The following is a 14,526-nucleotide window of genomic DNA, read 5'->3' as shown; positions in this document are numbered from 1 at the left end:
TGCACCCTCTGAGGAGGTGTGCTGGCTGTGAGAGACCAACAAGGACATGAAAATGTGCAGAAAGTCCTTTGCCCCAGAGTGACCCAGATCAAACCCGCCCTGACTTTTGTCAGCAGAACAGTCTACACATCATTCAAAAATCAAGTACAGATTTCTATATTTTATGTATTCAAATGTTCTTCTGGCCGATTTAATGGAGTGAGAAACAGAATAGCTTCCCTGTTCACCAGCAATTTGCATGCCGAGAAGGTTCAGCTGTCAGAAATAGAGCGAAGACTTCATGCAGAACACCTCCCAGCGACATGTGTGAACACACATGCCACACGTAGCTCAGCTTCCCTGCTCAGAAGTGTGGTGATTCTCAGAAGGGGTGGAGGGCGGGGCAAAATCAGAGACCAAAAATGCATACGGAATTCTTTTATTTAACTTAAACCATGTAGTACTTTAACTACTAGAAAAAAGCAGAGTAAGAGAAACTAAAGTTGCCTTAGCTTCAGCCATTCAAAATAGACAGTTTCTTTTTTTCCATAAAGAATCCAGAGTATATCGCAATAACAGGAATAAATTCTTACAACAGAATATACAAAAAAACCTTTTGAAATTTTTTTCATCTACTGATTTTTTATATAAACAGAGGAATTTTTTTAGGAATAATTTATACACAGAAAGTCATTTTATGTAACAAATTGGCCATGTTATTACCTTTTTTTTTACCTTTTTTTAAAAACTTTTTTTTTTATTTAAACAAGAAAACTCAGAAAATGCATTATTTGCGATGCATCCATTCCATCGCGCCTTCTGGTTTGATTTTTTTTTTTTTTGTCCCAGAGGTAGACGAACTCTGGCAAACCTCTCACCTCAACCTCACTGGCTTAGAAAGCAGACAGGTGTTTTTGCCAAGCATCTACTCCACCTGTGGATGTGTCTGTGCAACGCCAAACATCCAAATGAAAAGTTGCAAACAAAACCCAAATTGTTTCTGGATCTTTCTCCCATGTAGAGCAAAACACCCAAATGTTGCCAATGATGGGGATTTTGTGGGGTTGTGTTGACATGGCCAATAACCCATTGGGAGCTAGAGGAAATGGAGTCAAACTTAAAAAAATCTGGTGTGTGTATAGTTTTTATTAAAAAGAATTTGTTTTGTACTGAAAAAAAAAATCTATGTTCGGTGTTCTGCCTTAAATAAAAATAAATAGGGTCTCTTCCTTGTTATAGCAAAGCATTAATCATGATATGAGGCATGTAAGCAAATGGCCTGCGTGCACCAGAATTACCATCTTTTGTGTGATAAGTCTGTATGCTGTGCTCACTGTGAAAACCATTAGCTGCTCAATGGAGTCCTTCCATCTCAAGGCATTGTATAACAGTACAACTACCAAACCGACCCAACCAGATGCCGAAGGTGCCATGGCACCACTGGGCTGCAACAACTCTGCTGTTTCCTTGGCCAGTGAGGTTCTTTCAGTCTGTTAAAGTAGCTACACTCCAAAGGGAAATGACCAGTAAAAGATGATCCCCTGCCCAACCAGAGGGTTCTGGAAGACCAAGATACTGAAGATACAGAACTACTTCTTAAATCATCATCATTCCTTTGTTATAAACTAGGGCACAAAACATGGGGGGAAAGAGGGTGAACTACGGCTTGGGTCAGGGAAAAATCCTTTTTTGGCATATTGTAAAGCTAGCTAGTAAACAGGTGTCCTAAAAAAATGGATCACAAACACACATTTGCACACACAGAGAAAAAAAGTGTCTTTAAATTATTCTCAGCAATTATAAACTACAAACATTTTATAAAATTATTCTATGTTCTTACAAAAATGCAATGAAACATTTAATTAGTTCTTGTAAACCAGATCTTCGTCAACTGACTACCCGTAATCTACTGGACTTAAGAGCCCTATTGAAAACGCTAATGAGTGACTAATTACAACGATGTTTACCAGAAAGATGTGGACACACACAAACATGGACATACAGATGAGTGATCATTATGTTCTTGCAGAAACAAAATAAAACAAAACCCTAAAGTCATGCCCCAGAACTGACACCTGACGGGTGAGATGCAGTTTGCGTTCTTGGAACAATTTGACTGAACTCCGCAGTTAACAGTTTCCAAAGTAGGATGTTAGGTTTATCTGTTGAAACCAAATGCCCATGGATGACTGTTGAGCCTTGATGTGGTCTGATACCTTCAGAAACCATCAAGTTCCAAGCACAGCCCACACTTCTTCCAAGCCCTGTACCTTCTGCTCGTGCTTCCTCTCTCCACGTCATTCATGATCCCTGTTAGAATGGTTTCCTGCTGCCTTATCATTCCACCATCAAGGAGTGTTCATCTGCTTTTTCTCTAAATGACCAACTAGTCATCTAAGCTGGAGGCCAAAAACGAAACCCTCTGGCCTCTCCAAGGTCTGTATCTTCAGCATCTCTGGCAACAGAGGTTCAATCTAAACAACATCCTCTCTTGAAGTTCTCATTGGTACCACCAACTATGTCAGAGTGGAGTAAGAAAGTTTGATTTTCATCACTGGTGCTTAAAGAGTGGATCTCTGGTCCATATCTCCCAATGCTGCTTAGCCCAGGAAATGAAAAGACAGCCAACAAACACAAAAGTACCATTAACAAAAGAACAAACCCCAAACCTTAAATGCATTACTGGGACTGCTGGAATGGGCCAAGGCATACCATGGAGCTTTACTGTCAACTGGAGGGCGCCTGTGTTTTGAAAAGGAGTTGCCTTTGACACTGTCTGGCTGGAGGACCCAACAGTGACAGCTGAGGACCTTGGACCAAGCATCCTAGCCTTCTCACTGATCTAAGTGTGACCTTGCCATAACAGCGGCCTGTATCCCATGCAGCCACCTGCCAGCAGAGGTGGGCTGCTGAGAAAGAGGTTTTGGTGGAACAAACTGGCCTAGAGTTTGGCGTCATACTTGGCTCTGTTATCCCAACTGAAACACACCATTCATGCCAAGCATTTTGCCATTTAGTTCCACAATAACCATTTTTTCTATCATTGAAATGTTGTTCCAAGTCATAAGAAACAGGCTGGAAGGAAAGGCCAGTGTCGGCCACGAACACGGTCTTCTATCTTCCAAGGGGGAAGCACATTCCAACTGTGTCAAAAGTCGGGACATCCTCTAAGGGAGTCCTGGGGTGGTCTGGGTCTCACCCAGCTGAAGTTCAACAACGTCTCCAGAATACACCAGCTCCTGCTGCCTCAGGGAAGGGCTGTGTGTGATCATGTTTTAATGCTCACATCAGTTCAATGATGTGCCTCAGTGGTTCACGTCACTTCAAGCAGTGTGAGCTGCTGTCAGGAGGCTGCATGGAGAATGCCACAACTCAGCTTAAGTTATTTGGAGCATACAAAGGAGGAAACCAAGAAGAGGTGGGAAAATCAGCATAAAATTAGGCTAGAACTGTGGATAGATGATGCCTTGGTATAGTTAAGGTGGGTGGTTTGGTCCAGTAAAATGACTGCACCATCACACAAGCAAAATTTTATTTAAGTGTTTCTGAAGCATTTGTTATGATGGGCACTATACTGCTAGTGTTTTCTTTCTACTTAAAAAAGGAAAACCACTTACATAAAACAAAAAGTGACACCAACAACTCGGACAGTTTAAACAAAACCCTTATAACCAGCTGAATGATCTGTAGAAATCCAGTTGTGGAAACCGGTAGGTATGTGCAAAAGAGAGGAGAGGCCACTATTCCAAGGGGTCACCTACAGTGTGGAAGCGGGAAACCCTGATCAAACATTATTTCTCAATGACCTTAAGGTCCCAGGGGACTTGGGAAAGGGGAGGGGTGTTCTAGCAGGAGGGAAGAGCTCCTGAGTGTAACTGCAGTCCTGGGACCGTAAAGGAGCCGCCACACTTTGGGAGACGCCCACTGCGTTTCCCAGAAAAAACGCTAGTGCCTGTGAGAGCAGCTGCTGGAGGGGGTGCGCCGTCCACCCCGTGAACTGCGGGATGAGGGGATGAGGCACAGCCCCAGCGGGGGCACGGCGCCCACCGCTGGCCCCTTCCAGCCCGAAGGTTTGGTACGTCTTTGTTTGCCCCTGGGGAGGAGGTGAGGGTGAGGTTGAGAGAACTGCCCGGAGAGGGAGAAGGGGCCTCTTCTCCATACATTCCACGTGAGACTGGCCGTCAGGTCAGGAACCCGGAGCGGGCTTTTGGCGCCCAAGCGGCTGCACGAGGGGCTGAGCCGGCCTAGCCGGAAGCCCAGCACCCACCCCGCGGCCACAGGGACAACGGGGGCCCTAAGGAGACACCACCTGACCCCGGCCCCAGCACTGCCTGTCCTCAAGACCTGGAAACCACTGCTGTTCCCTGCCCACCACCCAATCTGCACCAAGTAGCTGGTTTCCAAGACAACCGGGCCGGGCCCCTCTCCGCCTCTTGGGATACCGAGTCAGGGGAACAACAGAAGCGACGCAAAATGAGACGTCGCAGAAAAAGGCGAGCTGTTCGAAATGAGTGGAGAGGTGAGCTAGTGTTGCTTTGACCCCGGAATACAGCCTGGCCTCTCCCTGCATCACCTGGTGTGTACGGCCTGTGGTGTGGATGAGGTTACCAGTATCAACGGCATATTGTCAGGTGCTGAGAAATGTGAGATGTATTCTTTTTATATATACACATATAAAAAATAAGAGTGAGGTAGATAAATGTTTGGGAAAAAAAACCAACAAAAACCCAAAAACTGTCCCGTCTTACACACACACACACACACACACACACACACACAAACCCTTTTCTCAGTATTTAAATTCATAAGGGGGCTTCTCTACAGTGATTGAAACTGGTATCACAAAATAAATTAAAAGAAAACTACATATAATACCTTCTTAATTAATTTTTTCTTTTTTTCATTTTTTTTAAGGGAAAAACTATGGGACAGAGACTAGAGAAAATAGTGGGACTGAAACTACTGACAAGCAAAAAAGCACTACAAACTTTCTTTTTTGTGTTTAATCTCCAGTCACAACTAGCAATCATTATGTTGTAGCTTTGTTCTTACTCATAATTTAAACATTTCCATCCCAGAAGCAACTCTTGTGCTGTCATCACTCTGGTGAGAAGTGCTAAAAACTAAACAAAACAAGACCCCCGGGCCCCGAGGACGCGGCTTCCTGGCCGAGGAACAGCGCGCTTGCGCCAGGGCTCCTGTCCCCTGGAGGGGAGCACCGGGCTCCGGCCCCGCGGCACCTGCGCTGTCCCGCGCTGGCAGCGGGCTGGCCGGCACCCCGAGGATACTGCCCCTGCGCCCTACTCCCCGCCGGTGCCAGGGGTTCCCTGGGGAGTCCCTAGTTCTAAGGACAGGGAGGTCGGTCTGGAGGGTGGTGGCGGGAAGCCGCAGACGGGCCCACTGGAGCGCGCTCGGCTGCACCCCTGGACTCAGCAGCTGTTTTCCGTGGGATGGAAGGGTTAAATATCCATTCAAAACAAAATAGTAATCCAAATGCCTAGTGTCTGCAGTTAAAACTGCTGTTGTACCCAAGAATTAAAAAAATAGATATATGTGTGTCACAACCAAAACAAAGGCAAGGGAAAGAGAAGGTGAGACTTTTCAACAATGATGAATATAAACACTGAACAAGGATGTGCGAAATATTTAACCTTTTTTTCTGACCTGAGTTTGTATCATGTCTTGCGCTGTAACAGACTGAAATGCTCTGTGAGGGCAGGCTGGGGAGAGAGGGTCCAGGGCAGGCGCCCGCCTTCTCTCCAGCTGCTCCCCTCACCAGCCTCGTGCCCACAGAGCCTATGGGGCAGAATAGAACTAACGGGGCAGGGGGAGCGGGGAGGGGTGTGTATTTATAAAAAGGCATCAAACAGTTCATGGCAAATTATGGTATATAAGTATCAATTACTGGGAAAAGAGGAAGAAAGTCACGCACTCTAGTACAAAGCATAAGAAGTTTCTTGGAGTGAGCAGAGAGGGAAGAGGGTAGACCTGAAGGTTTTCATAGATTAAATCCACAAAGATAAAGAACAAAAAAAATAGCAGCTTTTTTTTTTTTCTGTACAGACGTATAGATGAATATCTGAACCGTAAAAAAGTTATAAAAGTGACATTAAAGACGATGTGTATGCAAATGTTTCATGGTCTAACATAGAACTGTAAGACCCATGAAGAAGTCCTATAACAGAGAAAATGTCAACAAAGCTTAGAATGCTTGAATCCATTTACTGCTTTTCTTCGTACTGTTGTTGTGGTATTTGAATTTCTTTCCTTGCAAACTTGCATAAACAGTTGGGCTGAGTCCCTGGATACCCCTTCCCATCTGTGTTCTTGGGGGCCAGGTGGGGAGCTGGGGCGGGGACAGGAGACTGGCACGTGGACGACCTTTACTCAAAGCCTGTCTTCCAGGCTCCCGACAGGGCCTGTTTCCTCCAGAATTCCTGGGGGCTAGAAGGTGTGGGTGCAGAAGGGGGAGCGGGGAAGCCATCTTCACTGACAGGAAGTCTCATTCTGTCCAGTTCCCCCAAACAATAACCTCGTCAAAAGCAATCAGACCTGTGTGAATGTGAGACTTGAAAAGAACACCAGGGGACGATCGGATGGAGGGCATCACCAGCGTGGCTCTTAACGAGTGACTAGCTACCATGCTCGCTCAGGCCTCTGGAAACAAAAGAACAGTGCGGGGACGGTGAGGGAGAAAGTTCGGGGTTTTGGCAGAATTTGGCAGCGTTAACATGGTAACAACCTTGGATGAACGATGGCCCTTTGTAAATTTCGTATGTCCCTAAAAATGTTAAAGATACGATTAAAAAATCCTGTCTCAACGTGTTTTATAAAGACCTATGGTGACCGGCAGGTGTGTTCAAGGGGGCCATGGAGGGACAGACGTTGCCTCAATCCAATACAAAGGGCGTCCCGGCTGGGCTTGCAGCAAATGTGTTTCCATCATGAAGCAGAAAGAAAGAGAAAGGTGAGAGAGAGGGAGAGAGAGACAGGGAGAGAGAGGAGACTTGATTCTCAAGTGTTCTGTTGCTATTAAGTGTTGTCATTAAGGTTCTTAAAGGCCCATGTCAGTTAAGGGTTTGGGTAGGGAAATAAAAAGCTGCTTGCATATTGAAAAAAGGAACATCCCAAATGTGTTTACTGCAGAGAAGCCGTCTCCCGTGGGCAGCAATGGCAGTTCTGAAGATCCACTGAGGTACAGGAGGCTGTGAATAGATTGTTAAAACTCTCCCCCCCGCCCGCCGCCGTGTGCGCACGTTACTGTTTGCACGGATCGGGATCCAGGATCAGCAGGTCGAGGACTGGGGCAGAGGCAAGGCCCGCTCCTTCTTGCGGCCCCCGTTCATGTGCGCATAAGGCTGTCTCTCGTCGAAGCTGGCTCGAAGGACCAGCACGCCAGGGCCCGGACCGTTCTCGGCCTTGTGTCCTGAGTGTCTGTCGGGCAGCGGCAGGGAGGACGAGGAGGCCGAGGGGTCCAAGGGGACACTCTCCATGTTCTCCGGCTCTAGGTCCAGCTCCTCTGGCTCAGGCGGCTTGTTCTCCTCGCTGTAGTAGAAGGAGACCTCCCGGAAGCCGGGCTCCATCTCGTCCTTGATGCTGCTGATGATCTCCAGGAAGGAAGGCCTCATCTTGGGGTTGTACTGCCAGCACATGCGCATCAGTTCAAACCTGAGGGGAAGACAGACAGAGGTGGGCCCAGCCTGGAAGGGGGCCGTGGCCGAACAGCCCTGTGGCTACTTGCTGTGGCTTCCCCACCTACACGTGTATAGCAAGTGTGCCAGAGCAGTTCTGCTGCCTGTCTGGGCCTCTGGCTTTCTATCTTGATGGCGCAAGTAGCCTTCAGCTTCTCCTGACTTAACGTCCACCAGTGCAGTCACTTCATCCAGACCCAGGACCCAGGACCCTCCATGATACAAAACCCAAACTTTCACTTCCTGAGAAGGACAAATACAGGTTCCACACAAGTCTGCTATTACAGGTATTATTTACATAAAAAACAAACCAGCTTTCTATTTGAAGCATCTCTTGCAGCCACTGATTAAACATTATTTCCAGAATTAGAATGCAAGAAACCTCTGGTTTCTCACTAATAAGGCTGAGCAGTGATCACAGCTTTCCCCACAGTGATCTCTCCTTCAGTTCCACCCATGCTATTTCTACGCTTCCTCCTGGTGGCAGGGGACCACGGGCAGAGAACTGAGGACAGGCAGTGCCAGGCAGCATGGCTGCAAGACAGAAGGGGCGCACAACCCATGTCTGGCGCCAGGGCTCAGGCTGCTCACTGCATGCCCTGGGGCGGTAGAGCCGGCCTGGGAGCCCGGCTGCCCTGAACCCAATGAGAGGCCCAGTGGGGCCCTGAGCCAGATGCCAACAAGCCAGCAAGGAGAGCCTGGTGGCAGAGTCCCTGCACAGGCCTGGGGCAGGCAGAGAGGGCACCTGGGCTGCAGCCCCTGGGAAGCCCTCAGAGTCACGTGGCCACAAGGAGCAACCCGGCATCGGGCCCGAGCCCCCAGAACAGGAGGCTGCACCGGAAAAGCAGGGTGCTGCCAGGACAGCCAGGAAAGGCCCAGGCTCTGACAAGATTCAGAATGGCCGCAGGAGGAGGGGTGCTTCTTATTAACCTGGAATGCAGAGTGGTCCAGCCAAGTAGACCCGCTGGCGCACAAAGGAGGTGGCTGAACAAAGGTCCAGGCTAGCCAGAGTGTGGAGAAAGTTCCGAGAAGGGACCGGCCAGCAGTTCTTTCTCAAAAAGACCAAAGTGCCTTCCCTTCCACTTCTGTTCTCGCTAGAAAATTCCATTCTATGTTTTGTTTTAAAACTTCTGGCTAATGAGATAGTTTTCAATAAAAATGGCCAGTGGAACTCCCCACATCTAGGAAGCTCAAAGCACCCCAAACTGGCTTCCAGCCTCTGTCAGGCTGACACTTGACAGACAGAGCAACTGCCTAAGTCTGGCCCCAGGGAAAGTTCCAAGGAGAGAAAGCCTGTGGGGACAGGAAAACTCCCATGTCGATCCGCCAGCTACCTTGAAAGATGTGGGAAAACGGTGTCAGGTCAAGTCAGAGGGAAGAGGATGTGACCCTGAGGGAAGGTGGGAATGGGAGAGAGGCCTGCTGCCTGCTTTTGTAAATCAAGTTTTATTGGAACAGAAACGCTGTTTGTTTACATATGATCTATGGCTGCTTTCAAACCACAACTATGAGTTGAACAGTTGAGATGGTTTGGCCTACAAGCCCGAAATATTTACCGTGTGGGCCTTTACAGAAAAAGCTTGTCACCCCTGCTCTAGTGGAAAAAGAATTAGACAGAACATGAAGACTGACTAGTTCTTTCCCCTCCCAACTGAATCACCTACACTAGGTCACAGCACTAACCACATGGTAGTTAATTAATGCTCTCGGTAGTGTTACGGGTGTAAATGGCTTTCCTCTTCACGAGCCTGGGAAGGTGTGTATCATAATATAGCCCCATTTTATAGATGAGGAAGTGGAAGTACCGAGAGATTAAATAATTTGTCCAAGGTCCCCAAACGAGTGAGGGTGGAGCAGGGATGGAGTTCTCGTGAATCGTGTTTTTACACTTTGAACGCCACCGACCTCAGAAAGAGGAATTTTCTCTCAACCTAAACAAGAGAAACCACAGTCCTGCCTGGGGCTCTCCCTCTCCTGGCTGTCCACCCGACAATCACAGGTGTCGTGCGGGCTTTGCAGATAAACTGGCAGCTTGTCCTTGGGTCACATGGCAAACAAGCCTCCTTCCATATCCGCCCCCCCCAAAAGAAAAAGGGCCATAAATACATGAAATCCCTCTCCACGGCTCGGCTGCAATTTCCTCTCTGGCCGACTGACTTATCCCTGAATAGAAGCACAGCCAGGGCCAAGGACACGTGATGTGCCCTGGCTCCGTGCCCCTTGGCCTGGGGCTGAGAAGGTGCCACCAGCAGGGGAGGCATGTGAGTGACATCAGCACAAACAAACCACGTGACACCACTTTTAAACCATTCCAGAGTCACGGCCCTTCCACTGCTGCCCATAAAAGGAAGTCTTTTTACTCTGTGGGATTCAAGACCTTGTTTACACTATCTCCACAAGAAAACTTTCCAGTAGACTTTAGAAGGATTTATGAGCTGATAAAACTCCTCTTTAAAAAAGCACGTTTTTTACAACTGGTCAGCTCTGGGGAGCTGGAGTCGTCCTTTACTGAATGCCTGCATCGGAGGCGTGCGTGCACGCAGCCTTCACCTGGGGCAGGGGCAGGACCAGACGGAGCTGCTGTCCTGGTGTGACCCCGGAGGCCAGGTGATGGTCTCATCTGGCTCACTGTCCCCTCCCCATCCCTGGCTCTGCTGTGTGCAGGCAGGCTGCAAGCACGGGCCAAGCGGCCTAGGGTGGCCCAGCACCTAAGTGCTGGCACAGCCTCAGTCCAGGTGAGGACTGTCACGACAAAGAGCCCATGTTCCAGAGAGGACCTGCAGGGCTCATTTGTGCCCGTTCCTCCCCTCCTGGCAGCCCTGAACAGCCAGGACTGTCTTATGACCACTTCTCAGCCAGGAGGGGCAGTGGGACAGGGGCCTGCCTGACCGCTCACTCCACGCTACTCTGTTTTGGGGCAGAGATCTAAGGTAGGGCCCATGCACCAGGGAAAAGCCCACTGCAGGCTAACTGGGCATGAGTGCCATTCCTGACTGTTTGGATCACACTCAAGCACTGGATTCCCACAAAACAGGCCCAGGATTCCCGACAATGTGGGGGCTTTAATCAGCAACAGGGAAAACCATGTTTGAAAACTGCAAAACAACTAAAGTCTACTGAGTTTGTTTCAGACTCATCCGTGAGTTGATGACTCTCTGGGCTAAAAAGTTCAAATTCCTTTCTGAACGCTGCACACTGAAGGCCTCCCTGGCAGAGGCTCTCGATGTGTCACACTGTCGAAGCCCCACCCGCAGAGAACACGGTCCACGCTCAGCGCACACCTCTACTCCAGCCCATGTCCCAGCATCAGAGTCCAGTCCTTCCAGTCACCGGACTTGCTGAGGGTGCGGACCACTCCCCACGGTCCCAGCTCTGGGCTGGAGCAGTCAGCACTCACTCAGAGGGGCTCAAGGACATTGGTGGTGTGAGTATGGAGACCTGTGTGCAAGAGGAGGTTAAGGACAAGCTTTGTTGTCAATTTAAAATACGGATCCACCATTGAACCACAAGCCGAATCTGTCTCATGCCACTTGCTGATCGATTCACACTGAATCTCAGGGTTGAGACCCATGGGCCTAGACACTCTGCAGCCTGGACCACGGTACCTTTCCTCTAAAGCTGTGCACCCTGTTCCATTGAGGGGATCAGGGCTGTTGGCTACTTGGGAAGAGCCAGTTTCATCTGCTCCCGGGCATCGCCGAGCAATGATGCTGAGCTGAGGTCCACCAGCAGCCACTGCATACCCGCCCCCTGTTACCCTATGGGTGCCATTCACACCTCTGGAACTGAAGCACACGACCTCTCTCCCACATGGAGGCCCAGCATGGCTTTCAGGCAACTCCCAAGGGCTCAGTGACTCTCCTCTCCTCTGAGAGAAACAGTCCATTCTTTCAGTTTTTGTAATAAAAGAACCCCTCTCCCAGAACACATCTTCCTTACCTAAGCTCACCAATAAATTCACAAGGACAATACAGACACTCCTTATGAAACTGACTTGCCTCCTTTCACTTTGTTCTTTTCTTAGAAGGGAAAAAATTTGCTAAGGGGGTTCTAGATGGCGAGGCAGAAATGCCTCCTGAATTATACACTTAATATGCCAGAGTAACCTCTCCATGTAAATTTCCTTGTCACTCTATGCTGGGAACAGGAAGTATGCTGCCTTTGCCATGGCAGGGGGGTTGCTTCCCAGGCATATTAAATTAATATTAAAACTCCAGTCACCTGGGTGCAGATCAAGTTCAAGAGTCCCACAAATTTCTCAGAGACAATCTTTATTCAAGTCAAAGAGAAAGCTCAAAAACAGTACCTCTCCTCCCACCACCCCCAAACCACACGAACAAAGCTCACACCTGCTTTCTTGGACTGTTTCTACACCTGCTAAAACACCACCACTTCTAGTGTTAGACTCTCTTCTGGCACTGGACACGCTCAGGCCAATTCAGTGGGCATTACTCCTCAAACTCTGTTACTTATGTTTTTGCTCAGAAGGAAGGTTGTTCTTCTAATGGGCTGACATGAATACAGTGGCTGCACTGTTCAAAGTGGAGGACAGTCACCCGTGAGGGGGGCAGTCATCAGTAGGGTGTGGTGGCTGGCCTCTGACACCCCAGTGGTCCTCACTTCCTGGTGTCCACGCCTCACATAATCTCCTTTCACATCAAATAAGGCTGCCCGTGTAGCCCATATGAGGTTGTGGACACCGTGGAGCGTGACTTCGAGGCCACGAAGAACACTGTGGCTTCTGCTCTGCTGTGGGGGCAATTGCTCCGGGGTAGGGGAGGCAAGCTCTAGGCCCATGGGCCAAATCTGGCCAGCTGTCTGATTTTGTAAGGCCTATGAGCTAAGGATGGCTTTTATATTTGTAAATGGTTGAAAAAAAATCAAAGAAGAATAATATTTTGTGACAAAATGAAAGCTATGTGAAATTCAAATTTCAGTATCCAGAAATAAAGTTTTCTTGGAGCATGGCCACACTTGTTCCTGTGATGTCTCTGGCTGCTCTTGTACAACAGCAGAGTTGAGTAGCTGCAGTTGAGATCGTAGGGGCCCACAGAGCTGAAAATATTTACTATCTGTCCTTTTGGAGAAAAGGTTTTCTGAGCCCTGCTCTAGAAGAAGCCAGCTGCAGACACTCAAGCAGCATCACAGAGGAACTAAGGCCTCACGTGGCAACTGGTGGCATGAGTTCTGCATCTTGGAAGTGGATCCCAGCCCTGGTCAAGCCTTCAGATGACTGCAGCCCCGGCTGCCAGCCAGACTGTGACCTCAGGAGACCCCCGGCCAGAGCCAGCCAGCTAAGCTGCTCCTGGATCCCTGACCTCCAGAAACTCTGTGAGATAATAAATGCTTATTGTTGTCTTAAACTGTTAGGTTTCGGGTAATGTTATACTGCAATAAAAAAAGCTAACACAGGTGGAGAGAGGGAGAGTTTCTGCCAGGGGCAAGAAAATGCACTAAGTGGCCATGTGCACCTCTTCCATCTTTGGGTCCTGAAGTCTGAAGAGGCTGTACTAGGGAGTCTGCTGGTGAGGGATCCAGGACGCCCACTGCGCCCTTATGCACAGCCCTCTGAGGAGTGGAGCTTCCTGTCATGTGTGGGTGTATCCTGTGCCCCACGTCCAGGACACATGCAGGTTTCCTAGTCCCGGCCCATGCCAGATGATCAGTGGGTACCCCCCCAACACACACACACACACACACACACACACACTCACACACATTCACACACACACTCTCTCTCACACAGACACACACACACTCACACACACTCACTCATACACTCACACACACACTCACACACACACACACACACACTCTCTCTCTCTCACAGTCACACATACACACACACTCTGAGGCAAAGATGTTCCCTTTCCTGCAGCATTCTCTGGCCTCTTTCCTAATTCCATGCAAGCTGTCCCTGGGATAGAACAGGCTTTGGCTGAGCAAATGCTCAGAGGCAGCAGTTAAAGAGCAGGATACCCAGCTAATGTACCCCTGAAGCAGCAGTGCAGTCAGAGTCAGGAGAACAAGTTCCACCCCCACTCCCCACCCTCGCCCTCTATCTGGAGCTTAGGGATTCAGTCTTGGAAGCTACACTAAAAGTGCTTTAAAAAAACCCCGAGGGCCTCCCTGGTGGCGCAGTGGTTGAGAGTCCGCCTGCCGATGCAGGGGATACGGGTTCGTGCCCCGGTCTGGGAGGATCCCATATGCCGCGGAGCGGCTGGGCCCGTGAGCCATGGCCGCTGAGCCTGCGCGTCTGGAGCCTGTGCTCCGCAACGGGAGAGGCCACAACAGTGGGAGGCCCGCATACCGCAAAAAAAAAAAAAAAAAAAAAAAAAAAACCCCGAAAACCTTGGTTTGTTGACAGGACAATGGTTTCTGCTTCCCAGGCTAAGGCAGTCAGATTCTAAGACAGTCCCCAAGATTCCCACCCCTGGTGTAAACGCCCTGTATGATCCCCTCACCTGAGTGGGAGGGACTTGTGAATGTGATGAGATTTCACTCCTCCATTTAGGTTTCTAATAATTGACTCTAAGTTAATCAGAAGGGAGATTATCCTGGGTGGATGTGACTTAATCAGGTAAAAAAAAAAAAAAAAAAAAAGTCAAAAAGCAGCAGAGAGATTCTCTTGCTGGCCCTGAAGAAGAAAGCTGCTTTGTTGTGAGAAGGTCAATGGAGGGGAAGTGTGGCAAGGACTGGGAGCTGAGAGCTAGCAAGACCCTGCTACAGCCACAAGGGGCTGACTCCTGCCAACAACCTGAAGGGGCCTGGGAGAGGGAGGCTCCTGAGCCTCAGATGTTCGCAGCTCGGGCTGACATCTTGATCTCAACCTCGTCAGACTGAGCAGAGGAGCCAG

General features: G+C 49.1%; 1 protein-coding gene across 1 annotated transcript in view; it reads right to left on the bottom strand.

The window, feature by feature from the left end:
- Window positions 1–7,190: 7,190 nt before the first annotated feature.
- The window catches only part of IGF1R (insulin like growth factor 1 receptor), a 319,543-nt gene continuing 312,207 nt past the window's right edge, over window positions 7,191–14,526 (bottom strand). The window contains exon 21 of the mRNA XM_079698796.1: window positions 7,191–7,647. Within this exon, the coding sequence (XP_079554922.1) occupies window positions 7,266–7,647 (382 nt within the window). The 3' untranslated portion in view covers window positions 7,191–7,265. The remainder of the gene's footprint in view (window positions 7,648–14,526) is intronic.

Source organism: Hyperoodon ampullatus, assembly GCF_949752795.1.
Source record: "Hyperoodon ampullatus genome assembly, chromosome: 3".
In the NCBI taxonomy this organism is placed as follows: Eukaryota; Metazoa; Chordata; class Mammalia; order Artiodactyla; family Ziphiidae; genus Hyperoodon; species Hyperoodon ampullatus.
This window is presented reverse-complemented; position numbering and strand designations above follow the sequence as displayed.